Genomic DNA, 22303 nt, shown 5'->3' on the forward strand with positions numbered 1-22303 from the left:
TTGTTGTAATTTTCTTACACCTTTCCTTTATTTATTTCACTTTTATTGTAATTTCTTTATTTTGCTTTTTGAGTTTTATTACATTTTTCATTTCTTCCTATATTCCTCACTTTGCATCTTTCAATCATCTTATTTAAACATTTTCTTTCTTTTCCATAGTTTTCCTTCTTCAACATTTCTTTTCCCACTGTCCCATCCTCCTTCACCCCATATATTATTTTTCATTCTTGTCATCTTTCGGCATTTTCTTTGGTCTTTCCTGATTCTGTGCTTTAATTAATTTCATTCTCAGTTCAGACAGTCTCTCTCTCTCACACACACACACAGACACACACACACACACACACACACACACACACACACACACACACACACACACACACACACACACACACACACACACACACACACACACACACACACACACACACACACACACACACACACACACACACACACACACACACACCAAAGTCAGATAAAAGGATTTGATCGTCTCAGTTTGATCTAATTTCCTTTTTTGACTTGATTCTTTTCACTCGGTCGGAATCCAATCAAACTTTGAGGTACTTTTTCATTCTCTTTATTGCATGGAAGTGAAAGTGCTGACGAGAAGAGAAACTGTGTGACTGAACCAGACTCCACGATAGAAGGTGAAAACACTTTTAAACAGGCTGAAAACAGCAAACAGGTGCTTAATAAATACCGACTGTGTTTAACAACCAACCGATCACTTTGCTCATGTCAATACAAAAGAACGACACTGAAGTTCTCCTCCAGCTCACAGCTGCTGATTGAAAATGAAGATTGGAGGGAAACTTAAATTACAGCACAGGACGAAACTCTGCTTTTCATTTCTTTAAACTCGTTAAAAGCGATCAAATAAAGCATCTAAATGAGATATTTGTCCCCACGTGTATTCTTATGAACCGGCCTCATGACTGAAGATCTTTTTAATAAAAGCCGTAGATTGGATTAAATTCAACCTTGACAGATCGTTCAGTATAATGTTGACAGGTACATACAATCCTAGTCCAGGCCAGATTAGACAAATGTACATTTATATTACAATATCAAGCTTTGTCAGCTGCGAAAAGCAAAATGTATCATGAAAAATGTTGTTTCTGTGAATATTTCTCAAGCTAATATTCAGTAAATCTGCATGTGGTTTGGAAAAGCTGGAAAAAAGTATTTTTTTGTATCTTAGAGTAGTCCGAAAATATATTTTACATACTTTTATAAACTGCAGGATGAGTCCTCCAGGATCTGAATGACTGTTACAACAATTTTAACAATATTGAGATGAATTCCTGAATTGATGAAGTTCTAATGCTGCATTTTACCCTGGGTCAATGCAATGATTCATTATTTACAGTTTAAATGGAGTTCAGTTAAAAAAAACAACAACAAATGTTGATACAACATAAGTGCACAAAATGCTGCTGTGAAGTGCTGTAAATGAAGATTTCCCCTCACTTCACTGCTGAATTAGAGACTGAAGTGTCGACACGTCAGAGGGACGGGGGAAAAACATTAAAAAAAGAAAGAAGAAGGCACAGAGAGAAGTCAAACAGTGAGGAAACGACAGAGCGACGGCACAAACATCCCAGAACCAGAGGTGAGGAGGGCGAAGTGCTGCACAATCAGGGTGAAGCTCCACGATTAGCGTCCGAGTACAAGTTACAGCAGGTCAGAGTAAAAACATCAGCGACATGAATCATCAGTACCGTCCAGAGCAGACGGCGGAGTTCTCTTTCTGCAGTCCCAGATGGCTCCTCTGGTGCTCGGCGGTACTCTTGCTCGTCTTTGGCAACACGTGAAGCAGGATATAATACATCGATAATCAAAATAAAGCGAGGCGGCGCGGCCGAGGGAGATCAGTTCAGCATGTCTGCAGGGTGAGACTGGGACCAACGCTGTGATCCGGTCGCGTTGGGTTGCAATGGCGGGAAACAACGGAGGGAATTCATGCTCAGCAAACGCCGTGAGCGTCTGGGAGCCGTTTGAAAGTGTGATAAAAAAAAACATCAGAGCTGGAATGACGACGTTTCAAAGTGGAGGATCTGAGAGGCCTTTACAGTCTTCAGTTGTGCAGTTGTCGAGTGTTTTGTTTTTTAGTCTTTCACATTAAAAGAACAAGTGCATGAAAACACTTTGTCAGGGACAAATAGTCACATTATCTCTCAAAGTGTTTAATTTTAACCTCTGAGTGACGGTGAGTCCAGCCGACCTCCTTCTCAAGACGAGTTTGGACATTCAAAGAGCCAGCGGCAGGGAAACAACGCTGGTTCTGATCACCTGAAAAATATCTTTCCTTTCATAGCGACCCCTCAGTTCTTCTTGTGCCCCACGATAAAAGCTAAACGTGTGTATTGTCCAGTTTGTCAGATCATTATCAAACCATAAAACAGGATTTCCTGAGGTTGGATGTTCAACGTTCATAAAATAAAGTGGATCTGTCACATTTAGACTGAAGCAGCCCTTTATAAAAATATACATCTGTTAGCGTCCAAGAAGTTATCTTTTCCTACTTCTATGATTAAATAACGTGTTTCCTGTCTGGAGAAAGAAACACAGAGAGGAAAAAGGTTTTGAACCTCTTGGACGCGACATAAATGTCAGTTTTCATCTTCCTGAGCAAGAGGACTTCACGTCTGTTGAATGGATGTGATTTTTACCAGGTAAAAATATGCACAGCAACATAAATCTCCTTTATCAGTGGAGAGAGCGAGTGAGCGAGCGAGAGAGAGAAGGAGTATTTGCATTTACATTATAATCTCATTCATGTCCAGGATAATCCAATATTGCAGTAATGAGCTTGTGCATGTTAGCGCCGCCACATGTTTAATCATCAGAAGATGAAAACCTCGTGACTGGAACGCGGTGATATTAATACGGAAAGCTGAGAATTTTGATTGGCATTTATTCTTTTTCTTAGCTGGGGTCATTTCTGAGTTTGAAACTGAGATAAATAAAGAAGAGCGTCTCCATCGTTTCCTGGGAGACGACCATGTTTGTGGAGGAGAGGCGACGCCGTTACCCCGAGTCATTAGTGAGTCCAGCTGCTTCTGGCATGACTGATCATTGCATTTCTCTTTGATTTTTTTATTTATCTTTTTTAAACACTGAAATGTGAACTGAACTGTGGGTCACATGCTCTGCAGCTGCTTCTGCATCACAGAAGCGGAGGTCAAAAGGAAAAGCGGCGAGCAGCACCGGTCGCAGCGTTCCGTGCGTCAAGTGGACGAGCTGCTCCGACGGTCAGGAGGTTGAAACGGGTGCAGAACTTTCAGTTTATTTCAAGTGTCTGAGCAGTTTTGTCTTCATATGAACGTCCTCTAGCTCCTGGGCTCACCGGAAACAGGAAGCAGAGGCACCGCCGCTTCGCTCCTCTCCGAGTATCCGCCCTCTTTCAGCCCGTTCTTCCTGGTCTGGTACTCCATCAGCTTCTTCTCCTTCCTCGCTTTGTCTGCGTCAAGCCGCTGGAAGGGCGCGGGGTTGTGGCAGTACGCCGGCGGCAGACACGGCACCAGGTGCACCTCGCCGCTCTCGTTCATCAGCTGCACGCAGGTGTAGAAGTCCTGCGGCGGGTGGCCGGCGGCGAGAGCGGCCGGATCCCGGGCGGGGACGGCCACGCTGTAGTCCGTCCCCGGCAGCGTCACGATCTCCGGCTTGGGACACGGCGAGAGGACGCTCGGCGGCGCGGCGAAGGCCTCCAGAGGCGCGGCGCAGTAGGGCGAGACGGTCTGAGTGTACGGCGCCGACCTCTGGCGCTCAGACGTCACCGGCCCGCCTGCGGGCACCGCGGGGACGCCGGCGTCCTTCGGCGTGGCGAGGTGGGCGCCGTCGACGCTGGCGTGGTCCCACACTTCCTCGGAGTAACTCGGAGGCCTGAAGCTGTGGAAGTTACTGAAGTGGTGGTTGATCTGATCCAAGTTCCCCTTCTGAGGACGTGGGGCAGGAGGAAGAGGAGGAAGAAGAGAATGAAGATGAGGGAGGAGAAAACAGAGCCGAGGAAGGACGAATAGTAGGAAAAGAAGGAGAGAATTAAAGATAAAGAGAGCGCTCTTCACAATAATCTCTTGTTTTCATCCCTCAAGGCGCCGAGTGAAGCAGGGAGCTTTAAAACTTGATCTATTCAAGCTGTAGATTTGCAGATTGAACGTGATGCATCGTGCAGCTTGTGGATTTAGAAACATGCAACAATCACAGTCCATATAACATGTTATATCATCCACACTTACATAACACAAATGTATGGATTCATTATGGGAGAATAGATCGAGAATGATTAAAAAAAAAAGGAAAATATAGAGATAAAATAAGAATCATACATTAAAAATCCTTTTCGAAAATGTCAGAAAGATGAATATCGATGAATCAGTCGTGTGGATGAAGGAAAGAGCAGTGAAGAGATTCGTTTCAAGGTTGACATGCTTCAACTGTTTTCTGAGCGATGTAGTAAATGAAGTTCACGATCAGTGCAGTGGGGTTAGGAAGCAGAACATGGAAATACAAGAGAAGAGCCTTGATATTTCTAGAGAATGAGATCGAGGTAATGAAGGCAGGGAAACATGGGGGACGAAGAAAGTGTTGAAGCTGAAGGGCTGGCGTCTTACCTTCAGGAGCAGCGGATCGATGCCGATGATCCGCGGCTTCGGAATGGGCGGCAGGAAGTACTCTTTCAATCTAAAGGCGGGACAAGGAGAGGAAGAATGAAGACGGACGTCCTCCCGGCCACACGGAGCCTCTTCACAGCGACTTGGTGGGCCAGTTTGCTCACCTCTTGCTCTGGGGGATGACGCCGAAGGTGATCACCAGCAGAGCCACCACGCTCACCCCCGTCGCCAGGATCAGCACCAGGAGTTTTCCTGCACAGGCGAGACAGTTCTGTCATCTTATTCACAACTGTGTCCCGGTTACAGGCAAGCACGTGTTTACAGGTGAGGCAACGGCCACGCTGTCGCCGTAATGAAAATCTAGGATTTGATCATGTTGTTGTCGCCGATTTAATTTAAAACATTCAAAGAGAAAAAATGATTAGCAAGTTGTCTTGAAGGAAAATCCACAAGTTGAGCTTTCAAAGTAAAGGTCACTGTCTCTGCAGCAGCAACAACAACAACAATGGCGCTGAAATTGGGGTCGGTCAGCCGTCGTGGTCGCCATGGAAACGCTACCTGCTGGCGGCTTGGCCGGGATGCTCATGGACAGCGGGGCGCTCCATTTGCTCCACAGGCCGTAGTTGTGCGAGCGGCAGCGGACTCGGACCACGTAGTCGCCGACGGGGAGGCCGAGCAGCTCGACACGGGGCTCCCGCAGAGGATGCTTCACCTACAAACAAACAAACAAACAAACCAACAAGCCACCATGACTGACCGACCGCTTTGTGCGCACGGTGCATTTGAAGCTGCCGCGTACCTTCCAGTTGTCGGGCTCAGTGACTCTTCTGTACTGCAGCTCGTACACCAGCGTGATCCAGCCGTACTGCAGGTCCGAGGGCACCGGGTACTTCCAGGACAGCAGCGCATTGTGGCCCATCTCGTCCCCGCCGGCGTCCGTCAGCTCGTAGGTCAGGCTGGCTGGAGCTTCAGTCTGAACTGTATAACGCACAGAGAGGACATGTTGGGGAATGTCTTAACCTCCTCCAGACTGGACAAAGAGGATTCTCGCTGCTCGATGTCTTTTCTTCAAATGAGTCGCACATGCAGAGAATCAAAGATGGTCAATGTTTATTAGAAGCAGCAGCTGAGAAAATATGTCATTAAGAGAAATTAACGTGGAATCAGAACTATGTGCTCTTGCTGCAAGACGTCATCTTTCTCCCGTGAAGCTCAGATTCTGGATGAAAAGCGACTGTGTTCACTCACCATACATAACGCGTGATGACAATGTGTCATTTATTATCATTCATGTTCCTCTTTAACATCCCCCGCTGTTTGTTATTGATTCATTTGAATAGGTCTGGAATCACTGATTCACATGAAGACATGTAACTGGGATTGTAATCTGCTGATCTTTGAGGTCAGAGAGGAAAAAGATAGATCCCCCATTTGGCTACGACTTCTTTCACGTCTTTTAGGAGGCACTGAGTTCAGAATAGCTTCTACTGCCTGCAGCCATTCTCCTGCCACGCACCTGAATGTCACATTACCTTCTGTGACAATTTCACTGGACGGGCCTCAATAAGAGCAACGCCCTCTAAACCCTCCTGAGAAACAACAAAAGATCACAGAGGCAGACAGGCGGGGCACATCAGCCCTGATTTAATCACACGACACTCTGCAGACCTACATTGAAACGCTGATCTGCTCCAAATCTGCAACATCAGGACGCGAACAGACACTCCGGCCTCCAGAAATGAGATTAGAAGCAGAAATATCAGACGGTCTCTGCTTGCATTTTTAGATGGATGCTCATATATGACACCATTAAATTATTGTATTTTGTTTTGCTCTTGGCCTTAAACTGAAGCTCTGAGTCTTTTCAAGGTTGTTTTCCCTTTTTCACATCATGTTGTCCTGTTTGTTCAGGTTCGTCCATGACGTCCATGTCGTCTCCTGCACCGCGAGAATGAATCAAAGCCGGAGTGGGTTTTATGCCTGGCTGCGTTTTGCAGACACCTGCTGAACTGACGGCTCATGTTTGCAGCACCACAGGCTGCACAGCCGCCTCACTGAACATGACCGTGTCTTTTTTTATCCACAGAAACACTTTTTAGCCCTCAGGGTCCCTCTGGATGACGTTTCCACACCAGGACACAACAAAGTTGACTTATTTATTGATACGAGGCGGGAAGGCTCCTGCACCCAGGATGGAAGGCTGCAGATGAGGCAGGCAGGGTCAGTGCCTCAGTTCTTTAATCACATCCTTAAATAAACTTGCATTCATGTGATTTTGTCTGCTATTTTTTTTTTTATTGTTCCAATTATTTGTTAATAAGGTTTATTTCTTAATGAAATTACCCTTTTGTGACCCTTCATTTAATTGCACTGAATGAGTTAATTGAATTCTCATCCCACACAAATATTACACACTGCAAAAAGGCAAATACAATAAATACATTTTCACTGCCTTAATAACAAAATAACAATCGTGGGCAACTGTTGTCTGAAGGGCCATACGTGGTCTGAGATGTTCACCAGACAATTCCTGAACAAATATGAACTCATTTGTTTTGCCAGTAAAGTCATTTTAACCACATTTGATGTACTCTGTACTTCTACTGATCATTTCTGAGCCATAACTCCTGGCTCTCCCTGAGGTATCAACGCTTGGTCACAAGTTGACCCTCTGCACACCAGCGTCAATTCATCCAAGTGGCCCGCCCCTGGCCTGGACTGACAGATTCTTACCGATGTCTGCGACGTCCAGGCAGTGCAGCCGGGAGGTGTAGTTCCTGCGGCTGGTGACTGCGGTCACGTTCATGCAGTAGATCTTCCAGACGGACGTGTGGCTGCTGTCGAAGTGGCAGCTGTTGGGCCCCGCGGTCTCGTAGTCCGGACATTCGTGGACGGACCCTTTACTGGAAGCGTCACAGGGAAGGGTTAGAGGTAAATATTCCGCCACGTTAAAACAGGTTTACACATGTCCTGTTGACAGAAGTCCCAGAGTTAGTGCTACAAAGCTACTTTCAGCCGAGTAGTTTTGATTTTTTGATTCAAATTGACCGGCACTTTGTGCAGAATGTCACTTTGTTGTGCTACACAACGCTGTGCAGCTCCACTACACTCACAGAGCATGATCTAATATTAGAAAAGCATTATTTCCAATCTGCCCACAAAAGATTAAAATGCTGCTTTTCACAGGAATTTAATGCATTTGTCCACATATACCAATTTAAGTGTAGATAATATTTCTTTTAATGGTCTGAAACGTGGAGGATTCAAACTTGCAACTGAAAGTTGCTTTGTCGTCTCTTTAGTGGATTGTTGGCAGCGGGAAACAGCTTGGCTGGATGTCGTTGCAGCTCATTTTGAGTCCTGCAGACAGGCGTCTCTTGCCTTCTGCTCGTGTTTCATCTTTTGCATCATCTTGGATGTCATAGTTCCAATAGCATGAAAGAGAAAAGAAGCAAACTGTCATCGTTTGTGTTCGTTCTGTGTGCTGCAGGAGCGAGAAACCCACGTCTGGTCAAAGGGACAATTCAATGCGTCCTCATTACCGTGACCGCTATGTGGGGCGACGGGTGTCCTGTTGGAGCCACGTGAAGCCGTGCACGGCCTTGCATTGTGGCGCTGCCCTGAATTATCGACGCCCTGAAAGCTTTATGCTGACGTGCAGCATGAAAGTTGAAAGCGGGATTAAACGGCCAGACTTGTATGACCCAGAAAATTTCAGCAGGCCTCTGACCTGGGGCTGATTTTACGGCATCGGTGGGGGGAAACGTATCAGCACTTGGTGTTTTATTACAGCATGGAAAATAAACCGAGTAAATATGATGTTTATTTGATCAGGTTCAGTTGTGAACCATGTGTTTTTTTTAGTTTTGAATACTGTTCCAAAATAATATACGTACTCTTTGTAGTAGGTGAGGACGTAGGTGACCTCCTCGCCGTCTGTCAGGTTGTTGAGCGGCCGCCACCAGCAGGTGAAGTCCTCCATGTTGGGCGAGCGGCAGTAGTAGATGTCAGGCCTTGTTGTCTCGGCAACCGTTTCCTCCGCTGCTGCTGCTGCTGCTGCAAAAAATCAACAACATATACAAAGTGGAGTGACTTCAATTTGCCAACAGCCACAGACACACAGGTAGAGAAACAGACACTTATTAAGCTACTTATTTGGGTAAAAGTAATGTGGGAGAGAACAGAGAGCCAGTTTGAGGAACTCGTCTTAAATTGTTTTGCATGACTCAAGTTAACTGTGTGCTGCCCCCGGCAGCTTCAGAGCCCACATTAGGGATTTACTGGAAATCTAATCAAATTTCTCTCTGAGATATAACAGAAAAACCTTTGATGAGGCTGCAGTGAAGACCCAGATAACCAAAGAGTAACAGAGAGGCCATTCAGGCAGACGACCAAGTCACAATAACTAAACTGAAAAAACTAAACTAATAAAAACCAGTTCTCCCACCGTCATGCCTCCTCGGCCTCATTTAAACAAAATGAATTGACCAGTGTGTAACTAACATGTGATCTCTTTCTGATTGTTGATACTGGGACTATTTCGAGCAGCAGGGGGTCGCACACGAGGACGATCTCGGGCCAAAAGGAGTGGCTGAATCCTGAACTGTAATTTTTGTTGATAAGAGCAAATGAAGTTGATTCAGTAAACGTCACTGAAAAGCTTCAGTTCATTGGCAAACACAATGAAGAAACGCAGTGAATCTATTTTCCACAGCACTTTTCTTTGCTTGTTGACACGGTGTCCTTGAGAGCCTAGAAAGGCGCTTTCAACTGAAATGTAATATAATTATTATTATTTACCCAACTGAGGGATGTGGAGTCGATCACAGACAACTGTAGGTACATTTAGGTGACAGGAGAAAGAAAGCACAAGCACTCACAGGGAAAGGGAGCCGAGTGCAGAACAATCACTTCAAACTATTAAATATCACCAAATACGAGTAAATGGATCTTGAGTTATTAATCAAGGTGCTGAGAAACGTCCTCACCTCAGTGTATTGACTTCTCTCTCGTGTTTGCTTGAAAGTGCCACTTCAAAAAAAACTCCTGGCTGTCGTGGGCGGCGAGCAGTAATCCGCCACAGAATGCACGCCGTGGCGGGGAAACAAAGGGCCTGTGTTTGCTGTAAGGAGCTCAGCGAGCGGCGTGGCGGGGAGCGTCTTATCGACAACCACCACTTCTCAGAACCCGAGCACCACGGGAGACACGCTGGGCGTCAGCAGAGCTGGACGCTCGGACACCTGCAGCAGCTCAGAGCAGCCGGGGTGAAATGGATTTACTGCAGCGGCAACTTTATTTCCAGTCCGGCAGGAAGTCCGGATTTAATTGCGTCGATGCACCAAGTATTAAAAGAAAGGAGCAAAGCTCTCATGTACGTCGTGATCTTTGCTGGTTATTACACATGGTCGGGAAACTGTGTTTGAGGGTAGAACTCTTTACTGGAATATAATCAACAGAGAAATGACACACCGGAGCTTCTCTGGGAACAATCTCACTGTTACAGATGCTTCATGTCAAAGACAAACATCTGGAAATAAAGCAGGACACACACACACACACAGGCTGAAGGTATCACGCTAATCTGTTGTGACATTTGTCAGAACCACTCCCGCTGCCAAACGCATCGATAAGCGCTGAGGTGGAACAAAATGTAGGTGAGATCCGGCGAAGCGTTACGAGTGGTGGAACCGTCGTCTCGGTGCCGCGAGGCGAGTCGGCGGCCAACCTGCAACCAACCCCTGCCCGGGTTTGTCCTGTGCTGCCCGCTCACTTCAGGCAGGTTTGTTTCTGACCCTGAAAGCACCTGGACACTGATCCCTGATCAGATTGTGAGCTTCTTGGAGGCTCGTTTCAAAATGACACGCTCTCAGTTCCAGATACATTACGGAAAATGGCAGGTGAGAACCAAAGACATGATCAGCCTCTCTTCTGAAGACCTGGGAGAGATTGAATCTTTCTCCCTGCATTTGGTAAATGTGAAATACCAGAATGGAAGAGATTTTTTATCAATGGCTCCTAACTTAGAACCTCTGATTTTTATAATCTGATTCACTTTGTGTGTGATTTTTTTGCAGCAGATAAACTATCAGGGTGAGCTTGAAATGGTGTCAATGAGACAAAATAAAAGCTCATTACATCAGCTATTAAAATGACTTCAAACAGAGGAGTTGAAATATATGTGATTTGGGAGAAATTTTTTATTAATCAAAGCCACAGGATGCATGTATTTATGTATTGTTTGCAGTTTGAAAGTTTGTAAAAAGAAAATGATCAAATGTTCATTGTGTTGAGGAACTGAACAGATCAAATCAGGGGGATTTAAATCCAAACATGGGGCTTCGTTTCAAACGTTGAATTTCCGAAACATGTTGGGGAATAAATAAATGAAAACAGGCCTTCCTGGGCTATGTTCGCTTTTACATATGGTTGTATAACATTATAAAATGTATATAAATTGCATAAACAGAATATAAAAGGAAGTCTTTAAAGAACCATGTTTCAGCACAGAGGCTGGTGTCAAATTACAAGCAATTGTAGAAGAGCAGTAAGTAAAAAGCTGAGAAACCAGCATGAAAGGAAAGATTTTAAGGGTTTTTTGAGAGAAAGCTTGTAGAACATACCATAAAAATAAATAAAAATCAGTACATATCAGCCTCCACACTGACCATGGTGGTGTCGTTCTCTCAGAGGTCCGCCCGGTGCGATGATCCTGCTGCAGCTCAGCGCAGGAAGTAGACAGAGCAGCAGCCGCAGCATCCTGCCGCCGTCCGTCAACCTGTCAATGCAAATAAACAAACAAACAAACATGAGCATGTGTCCCCACAGCGCTCCGCTCCGCTCCCCTGTGGTGATTCCAGCAACATGTGAGGCGCAGACAGCTGGGTGTTTAAACAGAACAGTGGTGAGATCGGCCTGAAGCGCCGCTGCACAGTGGAAAGGCCTCTTCCAGTCATGAGACACATCACAAGGGAAGAAACTCCCTCCTTCGTCCTCCTCCTCCTCCTCCTCCTCTTCCTCACTGGAAGATGGAGCCAATAATTTGTGACGCAACACGGAGCCAAGTGTGCACATCTCCACCTTCAAGAAAGACAAACTGTCCGACGTATAAAAGGATGAATGCAAAGGAAGCCACGGAACAAAGTCCTGCAGAAGTAAGAGAAGTCATCTTGTAGCCGAGGGCATTTCTGAGGCGCTTCGTGTCAAAAAGTCTCTGATGAGTCGGCTGTACAGATCGACCCTGAATCAGACAGACCAGGTCAGACGGTCACAGGTTCATCCTCCAGTTCCTGCTCATTAATTGGTTTAATGCTGATCTGCTTAAAGACGGAATTTCCCGTCACACCTTTCTCTATTTAACTAATCCATCAAATGTACTTCTCTCACAGCTATTTTTCACTTCTGAACATTAAAGTTTACATGTGTTTGATTTCTTCCTTCCAGCTTCTTCTCAGTCTTTAATGTTGATGTTTTTCCTCATTCTTTCTGTTTTTTATCATTTTAACTTCTCGTTTCTTCTTTTAATATTTAGATTTCCTCTGTGTGATCAGGCTGTCAAAAACATGATGGGTTCAAAAAAAATGCACTTCACTGTGTAAAATATTTATTGACCCAGAAAAAAAAAAAGAGAAGAGGGACTAAACTTCCTCTTTCTCCCAATTCCTCCATCTTTTTTCTTTCAACATGATTGTTTGAATGTCTCCTGGCTCTTCTTCCTCGCCAGCATCAGCAGACGCAAAACAATAAAAATAAATGTGTCAGCTCTCAGGACAGAAACCTCCGTCAAGACTGGGTGAGCTGGTGACAGTGATGAAGTCACGGGGGGCTTAGGGGCTTTTAAGTCGGCTCTCATGAAGTGAAGCACGACACACGAGCGGCGGCGGCGGCGGCGTCCTCGAATGCTAAAACAGCGAGCGTGGCGAGTAATCCCGACCCTGATCTTCACCAGGGGGATTACAGTGAGGACTTGTTGAGCACCCTGAGATGATCACCATACGCCTCAGCACAAGTGATGATAAAAGCACAATCATCAGTCAAGCTAAACAAGCAAACGTCTGACCTACTGACGCAGAAAACCGCTTCTTCCAAATCTTTAGCCCGCGGTTAAAACGTTTTAAGTGCATTGAGGGATTTATATCCATCATCTCTACCCACTCAATCCAGGTTAGGATTACTGAAGGTTAAAGCTAATCCCATCCATCATGGACAAGGTACCAACATGCACACCTACAGATCATTACTGCCTGACCTGGGGGGGGGGGGGGGGGGGGGGGGGGCTGTGAAAGACTCTGATTCACATGGCAATCTGGACCGACCGCCAAGTTGGATTGCTATTATGGTGACTGTCAAAATAAAAGCACCAACTCTAAGTAGAACCTGGGAGTCATGACACGATGCGTTTTCACTTTCACTTGAACCTACCAGCCATCTTCTGATTACAAACAATGTGATCTCAAGCTGTTGGCCTTCAGGCACATGATCACTTTCAAACTGCAGCGGTTTAGTGAGGAAATCTTTCCCCGGATTAGCAGAGCGAGGGCCGGCGGTCTGAGCGCTGTACGGTCCTTGACTGGATCACTAATTGCCTGAAACGACTAATATTTCTGGCGCCAACTATTGAGCGGACAGACGCCTAATCTGCACGGCGACTTCATGTGTGCATCGCGAGCGAGTGGGCGGCAGACGGCTTTCTAAAAATAGTGGGCAGTGAAAAGGTGACATTGGTTTTCTAAAAGGTGGAAAATTATTGATGTTACTTTCCAAACATTGATAGGCTAATTCACTTTCAATACCGTTGTTTGTAGTAATTGTGTTAATCAACTTATTAATGAAATACATGAATACATACTGCTTCACAATGACAGGAAGAGTCAATATAATCATTATTTTTATTTTTTTTGAATGGTGGACTCAGACGAGGTCGACACATCTATTGAGTGTATTTAATTCGAGTCTGAAAGATTATCTTCCTGAAAACTCAAAAAGAAGGTCAAAGCCAAGCCAAAGAAATCTATATTGACCGGCATTGTATTTATTATTGTTGAGTAATTGTCTTTTTTTCCAGGCTCCCCAGAGGATCTGTAGCAGATTTGTACGTCTCAGTTTTTCAGAAAATAGCATGACCCAAATCTCCAATTTCAGGGGAAAAAAATCCAGTTTTCAAACAGAAAACACAACGATGTTGTGTGGATCTCTGGGGCATTCCCCCAGTAGATCTGTGTGTGCTTTTAATTTAACATTTTTCATCACTGTGCAGTTAATCTGTGTCTCTCTGAGCCCGTTTTAGTTCAGGTTTGAATATTTTATTTTGTTCCTGCCGCCATTTGTCCCTCAGTTTAACTCTTGTGAGTCTCTACTGCCAGTTTGTTTAACTTTTGTGTGATATGTTGTGGAACGTTCTTGTTTGTGTCCTTATTCCTCATTTAGTTTATTCTTGCGTTGAGGTGGTCTGCACTCCTTTTTTAATGACAGTCGGTAGTTACTTTCTGTCAGTTCATTGCAAAATTCTGATTATTTTATTGCTCCTGTTCATTTTGTGTCGGCCTGTCATCATTTCATGACGACGTACACAAACAGTCCAAACTCTTTTCCCTCCCTCATCAAAACATTCAGTCAGCCGTTGCGGAAAACCCTCCAGTGAGTGTCGCCATGTGACTCTGAGCATCTGCACTGCTGTTTTTCCCACACTGTGATCAGTCAACTCAAGGATGCCCAATTCTGGTCAATCGTTCACAAAGAGCTCCGATGCAGCTTCTCTGAAAAAGGTGAGGAATCTGTCTGGGTCTGACGTGTCACCAAAGATAATTTTGCCCTGATAACACGCAGCTGGATTACAGTCTTCAATCCCCTTTTACTGCCTGTAAATCCTCGAAGGCGGGATATGGAGGCGTGTGCTCTGACTTATAGCAACCTTTACCTCCAACATGTCTCAAAGTCCATGCACGGCGATAAGACGCAGAACCAGATGACGTACTCGACGACGCCAGCACCAACAACCAAATGATGAATAAAACAAGAGTCAACAGCAGAATGAGCCGTTCAGCACTGGCAAAACAAATATTCAGCTGTTGAGGCTCATCGCACAAATGCATGTTCCTCGTCATTTTGCCAAAGCAGCTTTAAAAGAAAAATATTAAGTTATTGAATACACAGAAGAATAAGTCTTTTAATATATATATATATATATGCTTTTTAATGTGTGGCGGCATCCATTTTTTGCTATTTTTAGTGAGGAAATGGAGCGCACAACGACTGTAACTACTGTATAAAAAAAAAAAAAGAGGCAATTTGTTGGGTTCATTAATTTGACAGAATAATAGAACAACCGAGAGGCGCATTGAGCAATAGCTCATCCTTGAACACTTCTTACAAACGCAGCATCAAAGAGCTCCGACTGCAACCACCAGACTGACAAGTGAGCACACACACACACACACACACACACACACACACACACACACACACACACACACACACACACACACACACACACACACACACACACACACACACACACACACACACACACACACACACACACACACACACACACACACACACACACACACACACACACACTGTGCAGCAAACACGCAATGCAAACACACGCTGCACCACTCCCACCTTCCACCTGCCCAATCAAAATGCCTTATTCACCCGTTACCGCGGCGACCGTCTCCCCAGGAATTACAGCAGATGATCGATGGCGATCAGCAGAAAGGATGCAGGAGTTGACAAGTGCATCAATATTCTTGCTTTTGCTTTAAGTGGCGCGTTTAATCATTGATCGATCGCTTTATTAATGCGCAGCGGGAAACAGCCACTGACGAACATCTACTTTGAGTTTATTTCCACGCTGACGCAGGAAACTCAAGTCATTACACGCCGATAAAGTACATACTAGATTGTTAGTTCCCTGCTGAGAGCTTAAAAAACACTTGAGAAGCAGTGAACTGCTTTCTAACTGTGGAAATTATAAAAAACTATTAAGTAAAATACTCAAATATGACAAAACAACCTGAATAAAATAAAAGTTACTGTTTATATCTGTTATTCTACTGTTGCTACATACACAACAAAAATCCTAATTTTGTCACATTAAATAAATGTATTGTAACAACAGTGAACAATATCTTCATTAAGCTTTTTTGTTGCTTTAAAAAATGACAAATAACTAAAACCCTTTCCTTCTACGGCTGTGTGTCAAACATGAATGGATGCAAAGGACAAAAGGAATCTAACCAATGAAAACACCACAAAGAGATGGAGATTAACTATAGAGTGACAAAACGGAGACATAACATCCGAATCACGATGCAGAATTAATGCAAAAACCATGATATTATTGATATAATGTCTGACATGTGAACGTAAATGACTGGATGTAATGTGACTTTGCTTACAGTTATAATGGATTATATAAAACATGTTTGAAGGTTATTTAAAGCCAATAGTTAACTGCAGGGATGCAAGCGTGCGATCGCACTTCACCTCGTCCAAAGGTCCATAAATACACGTGGCTTCAGTGAAACATGTGACTCCGTGGCGCTTCAGCTCGGGTCCAGTCTGAACCTGTACAAACCACAGCGGTGACACGGCGGCGGCGAGTCAGGCCTCTAAAGTAACTTCACTTGTTTGCACTCACACATATCGAGTGGCTGGATGGCGGGCAGTGGCCCCCCGGGGGGAAGCTGGTAAAACCTCAAGGAGGGGGGAGAACAGAGAAACGTCCTGTGTGACTCAACAGGACACGGAGAAAAAAAAGAAGGAAAATAAAAGGATTGTAATTAACTTTCCAAAAATAGAAGCTCTATAATCAGCTGATAGTCAATTATTTTCTCTCCTTGCGGTCATGCAATTTAAATGAGAAATGTTATGACATTTTCACACTTTTGTTTATTATGAACTGCTTTCTTTTTTTTTTTTCTCCAACCAAATCAGAAGCTTTAACCAAGTTCACGAGGTGACACGGGTTGTCACACACCACAATGGCGCCGGCGGGGATTATTGGCTTTCCGTGTTGAATATTTTTACCTTGCCGGAGCCCACCAGCAGCTTCTTTAAATTGCATTAAGGAGTCACACCAGAAACAAACGTGGCCTATGTGGGGGACACACTAAAGCCACAACAACATGAAAAAATCTGCTAACTGATACACAAAATCACATTAAAGTCAACAAAATGACCACGGAGATGCATTAAAATGAGCCACAAATGCAAAGACACGAAATCAGCGCAACACAAATATAGACTGAAATTAAAGACTAAATTATTGCAAAGATCAAATGTGTTAAATTCTGGTCCAAAAGGGCCACCGTCCTGTCCTGATGCCACGTGACGTCAGGATACAAAACCACCAAAGCAAACCAGGAATTTAAGTCACTGTATTTGTAGCATTTCTGTGCAATGAAAAAGTTTGGTTGGAGCCGAATCTGCAAACTTCTGCTCTGAGTGTGAAATTGCTCACACCGTCAGGGTGTCTGTGCAGAAAACACCCATCAATTAACAACAGAATACGATGCTGTGCTCATCTTTCATCTAAAATTAAATAAAAATGGACACAAAATGGCCTTAGAGACGCTCAACTGTCCAGGACGTGACCTTCCGAGACTGGATATAAACAGCAACCAGCAGTGTGACGATAACCTGCTCAATTCTCCACGCTGCCGAGGAAGACAGGAGCTGGATTTAAACATCAGGCAGCTATTGAAGTGTGCACAGCGTCAGGTGTGAAAGCCTCTGATTAGCAGGAGTGAGCCGCAGAGCGAAGGAAAGGTGTACCTCCGCGAGACACAAATTCAAAAGCCATTAAAAATCTGCGATAAGGCTTCTTTGGGAGAGTAACGGCTGCCGCCGCTTCCCGACAGCTTCACAGCGCGTCGCTGACCTTTAACAAAGAAAAAAAAAGCTAATTAATTCCTGACTCAAACCGGAAAACATTTATGGATCACAGAGATGTTCAGATCTTCTTGCTGAAACCGGTTCCAGTAAGTCTGAATACATTCAGTTCAGACCAACACCTCATCAGAATACCAGAAAGTGGCTAAAAGCTTTTGGAGCTCAGAAATCACTGTTATGATGGTGAACACCTTCATTGACATCTCAATATTGTAGGAGTGACAACAGTACCGGCTGAACCACTTTAATGTGAAGGGTCACCCTCAGTAGTTGCTTCCATGGAGCAATATCAACTATTATTCCTGAGCAATGAACAGTTTATGCTCAAATATCGTGATCTTTTGGTTTTCCTCACATCTTTGTCCCAATGAACTGTTAAATAAAATCAAAAAGGTCATTTCTGTTCTGTAAACACACAACTAATGGATGTTAGAAAAGATGCTCGGGTAGAAAGTGTTTAAATGCCAACTGCTGCTGTTGCCAGCTTATTCTCGTCTTCATGTAAAGATCGAGACCGAGTGCAAAATAAGCACAAACATTTTAGAGCTATGTGAGGCCAGATGAACCTGCAGCCTGAAGCCAAGATTCAAAAAACGCTACTGAGACGACAAATTCTGTGAAAACACCAACCGGTGCTTTTTCAAACTCCCTGAAATCCAGGGATTTCTCGGTGAAACGGGAGACTGCTAAAGAAACAGTACAGCAAATCATCCGAGGTTAAATGTCGTTGTTAAAATGCTGTGATTGTTGCGAAGCGGCTCCGGGACGTCAGTCAGCCTGTTGTACTTCGTGGCCTCGACTGTAACTGTCATGTGCAGATAGAGCGGCGATAAGCCTTATCGGGAGGATGAGCGCTGCTCTGGGGCTGCTGCATTCCAACACTGGTTATAGGACCAACTCATCACAGAGCCTCAGGACACACACACGCACACGCAAATGCACACGCACACGCACGCATGCACAGCTCTAAACGGACAGTAGAATTCGATCCATATGGAGTCAGGCGTTAGATTTAGCATAACCCCTGCAGCATTATATAATCCTGCGTGTCCATGTTGACGTGTTACTAATTAACATCCTGGGATGCCGTATCACGGACACACGCATAACGACGACGGCCAGAGGACAAGAGTTCATTAGATAGAAGGGTCATTTAGGAAAAGTTGCACATCAATCTGAAACGCACAGCAAATGAGCTGCGTGGAGCACGAGGCACCGGATTAAATGTGGACCTGATCAAGATCATGTAAACATTTGATTTGGACGCTTGAGCTGACGGAGATTACAGTCAGAGGAGTTGGTGTAGGTCTCTGTAAACACAACGATGCCTTGCTGTTCTGTCAGAAGAGTATTCCTCTGATATTCAGTTTAAAAGGAACACGACAGGCTTGATTACAAATCCATACTGGGTGCTGACGGGGCGATTTACCTGAAGCCGGTGGAGGGATCATGTGACATGTCAGGCCAACATCACAGTGCAAAGTATTCTGGGATTGATCCAGGGACCGGACCAGATGTCAATCTTGAAATCAACCCACACAACAATTACTTTGCACACGACTGCGGGTTTCCAGAGATCAGAGACAGAAGTGCAATAGTCTTTGGTCTGACGTGGCTGGAATCGTTCAACAAGTGACTCCCAAAGAGGCGCAGCTGAAACCAACAGAACCTCTTTACTCCTCATCACTTCTTTTCCTATTGTCAAACACATTTTATATTCTACTGCTACCTGATGAGATTCTGTGTTCACATGAGAACTGCCTTATTCTATATTTTAATGGAAATGGTTGCTGTTTAGCCTTAAATGGTTTTGTGATTTAAAATGATTCAATATAAACTGCAGTAAAATGAATTATTATATTTACCAGGGAGTTTTCTATTCACCTATTTCTGAATAGAATAGTGATGAACAATGTGGATCTGAGTTGACGACTCGTCTTCTTGTTCAGTCCACAACCACACATTTCACTGTATTATCATGCAAAACTGGGAAAAACAAAAAAAGCTCAAGTGTTTTAATTGTGTTCATCAGCTGATTATTCATCAAACCGTTCTACAGTTTGTGAGCTTCAGTCTTCTCAGTCCAGCATTTGAGCTTCAACCTGCAATCAGGTCAATTACATTTGCCTCTTCTGAGCACATTTCCTTTTACAGGCAAACTCAAGATGTCTGCAGCGACTCATGTAATGAACGTATATAATGTTCAAGGGCATGTGACAGCATTCGCTCTGCAGATTCAAGTGTATGAGGTTAAACAGATTTTCCAGAGCAGAGAGGCGACAGGAAGTAATGTAACACGACTGATAAGGTCTCAATGCTGAACTGGTGTTCAAGAGCATTTAACATAGTAGTTGTTGGCTGAAAGATGTTGCCATTATATCTTGGTTTTGAGATATTTGAGGCTTTAAAGGCTGGAATTATAAGGGATATTTAACAGAAGAAGCATTTTGTGAGTGCAGCCCTGCAAGCAAATAGCCAGGCCTGAAACATTTGACAACAAAACGTAGTCACTCACAGAAACTTCCTCAGATTACAGGTAATAAAAAAAAAAAAAGGGTTATGACATTGTTCAATGATTCTCTGACAAATATGGAACCTCTTTCTCACACCACCACACTGTAAACCATTAATAACGCAGGAAACACGTCCTGCTCAGGGGAGTTAAATACAAAAAGTGGCTAATCATTACAGTTAAAAATGTAACGTTCCCACAGGAAAAAACACTTTCTGTCACTCAACTGTTAGTTTGAAGCCTGAAAGATATGAACTCATACCAAAATGACAAACGCACAACATGTTTTATGTAACAAAGACAAGGCCAGAGGTGGTCTTGGGTTCAGAGAGGCGAGCTTTCCCTTAACCACTAGTTAACAGTTACTACTGTGGGTCCTTGAGCAACACCAGAGTCCAACTGCTGCCTCAGTTTGGCGGCAAATCTAGTTAAAGTGAAGTGGGAATAGGATGAGTTAAATGATTTCCCCGAGGGCATTGCGAGAGTGCACTTCCCTCTTCATTGTGGCTTACGGAGCGGTTCCTTACAGGTTTTGAGAGAATTGTTTTTGAATGGACTTGAAAGTGCTTTCCAGCCACTATGAGGAGAAAAGTTCAACTCAGTGTTTCTAACAGTTACTGGACATTTCTCAGAAGTTCCTGTCTGGTTTCTAACTGTTGTACTACTTGAGATCAGCCTGGTTTCTCTAACTGGTCTCTGAATCTGGACTTCAGCAGGGTTTGGACTAGTCGTACAATCTGGACTTCCCCGTTTTATTCTGGTCTTATTTTTTAATACCTGCTCTCACAGTTGTGTGATGTTACAAACTCTGAATATTGCTGTGTTGTCAGATATTGTGTACATGTTGTAGGAGTGTCTGAATACACACACGCTGCCATTCTTATCTGTGATAACACATGGGGGCAGTGAGAGGCTGGACGGGACAAATCCACCACAAGAAAGCTTTGACCTCAGAGTCCTAAAGAAATGGTTTAAAAGTCGATGAAAAGGGTCATTTGGATCAGTTAATGTTAATTATCGCAGAGTCCCGTCTATACAATGTTCAATAATTAGTCATTTCCATCCAGCAGACTTACTTATTGTGTCTGTAAGAGAGGAGGGGAATAAATAAGGGAATTTCAGAGCTAAACAAAGAGAAAAACAACTAACTTACCAAAAATCAAAAAACAAAGATAATGACAAAATGTATTTGAGGAGTTGGAGGTATTGTTTTAGATTCTTTTTTACACGAAGCTTTTTTTTTTTTACATGCAATACTGATAAAAAGACCATGTAAAGCATAATGAAGTCTTTAGATCCCATAAACTTGTAAAATTTTTACTCAGTTAGTAATGAAGAACATGGTGCAAGAAAGTGAACGTTTAAGTGTTTTGCGATCAAATTACCTGCCGTGATACAAATATTAAACCTCCTCAATCTAAATATTTATTCCAGGTAGTTATCAAAGAAAACTTCAGTTTGATAGGGACATGAAAATGACAAATATATAAAAATAAACTGACCAGGGATCGATGGGTCCATCATGTCATGTTCTTGTGAATTAATTTACGTAAAACAACCCAAATAGTTATTCCGTAATATTGCAGCTTCATTCATAAACAGTCTTAATGTGGCTTCAGATTATTGAAGAAATAAAACACTGAAGTCGCACAAACGAGACTAAAGTGTCGGTGATGACCAGCTAATAACGCAGAAACGCCACGGAACGAGGTCACATTTACAACTTTTGCAGTGTCGTTGCGCACCTGTGCAGCAGATTAGTCCTGAATCGTCTTACCTCGAGTCCCGCTAAACCGCTCGGAGAGCCGCCGGCTGCCGCCGCCGCCGCGTCCCGGACGTCTGCGGCGTCGCTTCGTCCCGCACAGAGCCGGGGCCGACCGGGGGGGGCAGAGCCGGGGAAGGGCAGAGCGGGCTGGGTGGAGGCGAGTGGAGTCCCGGCCGCCGATCTCCGTGCGTAAAGTTCGGAGCGCCGGTGCGTCTGAGCCGCTGCCTCATCTGTAAGGTGCTTTTCTGCTTTTCTTCCACCTGATCCCGCGTCATCAGCCAACACCAGCTGGAGCTCTGACCTTCTCCTCCTCCTCCTCCTCCTCCTCCTCCTCCTCCTCCTCCTCTCCTCCTCATCCTCTTCTCCAGGAAGCAGATGAGGAGCAACATGTAGGGACATTCACACACATACAAGTAGAGTAAAACAAAGTGAAAATACCTGAAGAAATTGATAAATAAAAAAATATAAATCCATTTTATTCCTCTGAATTATCAAAACGCATAAACATTATAA

At 44.2% G+C, this 22303-nt stretch overlaps 1 protein-coding gene across 1 annotated transcript; it reads right to left on the reverse strand.

The window, feature by feature from the left end:
* Positions 1–596: 596 nt before the first annotated feature.
* crfa4 (cytokine receptor family, class I receptor 4) lies at positions 597–22032 on the reverse strand. The gene is made up of 9 exons (XM_080519942.1): positions 21803–22032; positions 11285–11394; positions 8516–8675; positions 7353–7522; positions 5419–5597; positions 5178–5331; positions 4784–4871; positions 4620–4689; positions 597–3944 (listed from the first exon to the last, which is right to left on the reverse strand). Exons 2-9 carry the CDS (start codon positions 11373–11375, stop codon positions 3339–3341), a joined length of 1518 nt encoding a protein of 505 aa, XP_080376068.1. The 5' UTR covers positions 11376–11394; positions 21803–22032; the 3' UTR covers positions 597–3338.
* Between the last annotated feature and the right edge of the window lie 271 nt (positions 22033–22303).

The sequence above is a fragment of the Blennius ocellaris genome (assembly GCF_963422515.1).
Source record: "Blennius ocellaris genome assembly, chromosome: 24".
Lineage (NCBI taxonomy): Eukaryota > Metazoa > Chordata > Actinopteri > Blenniiformes > Blenniidae > Blennius > Blennius ocellaris.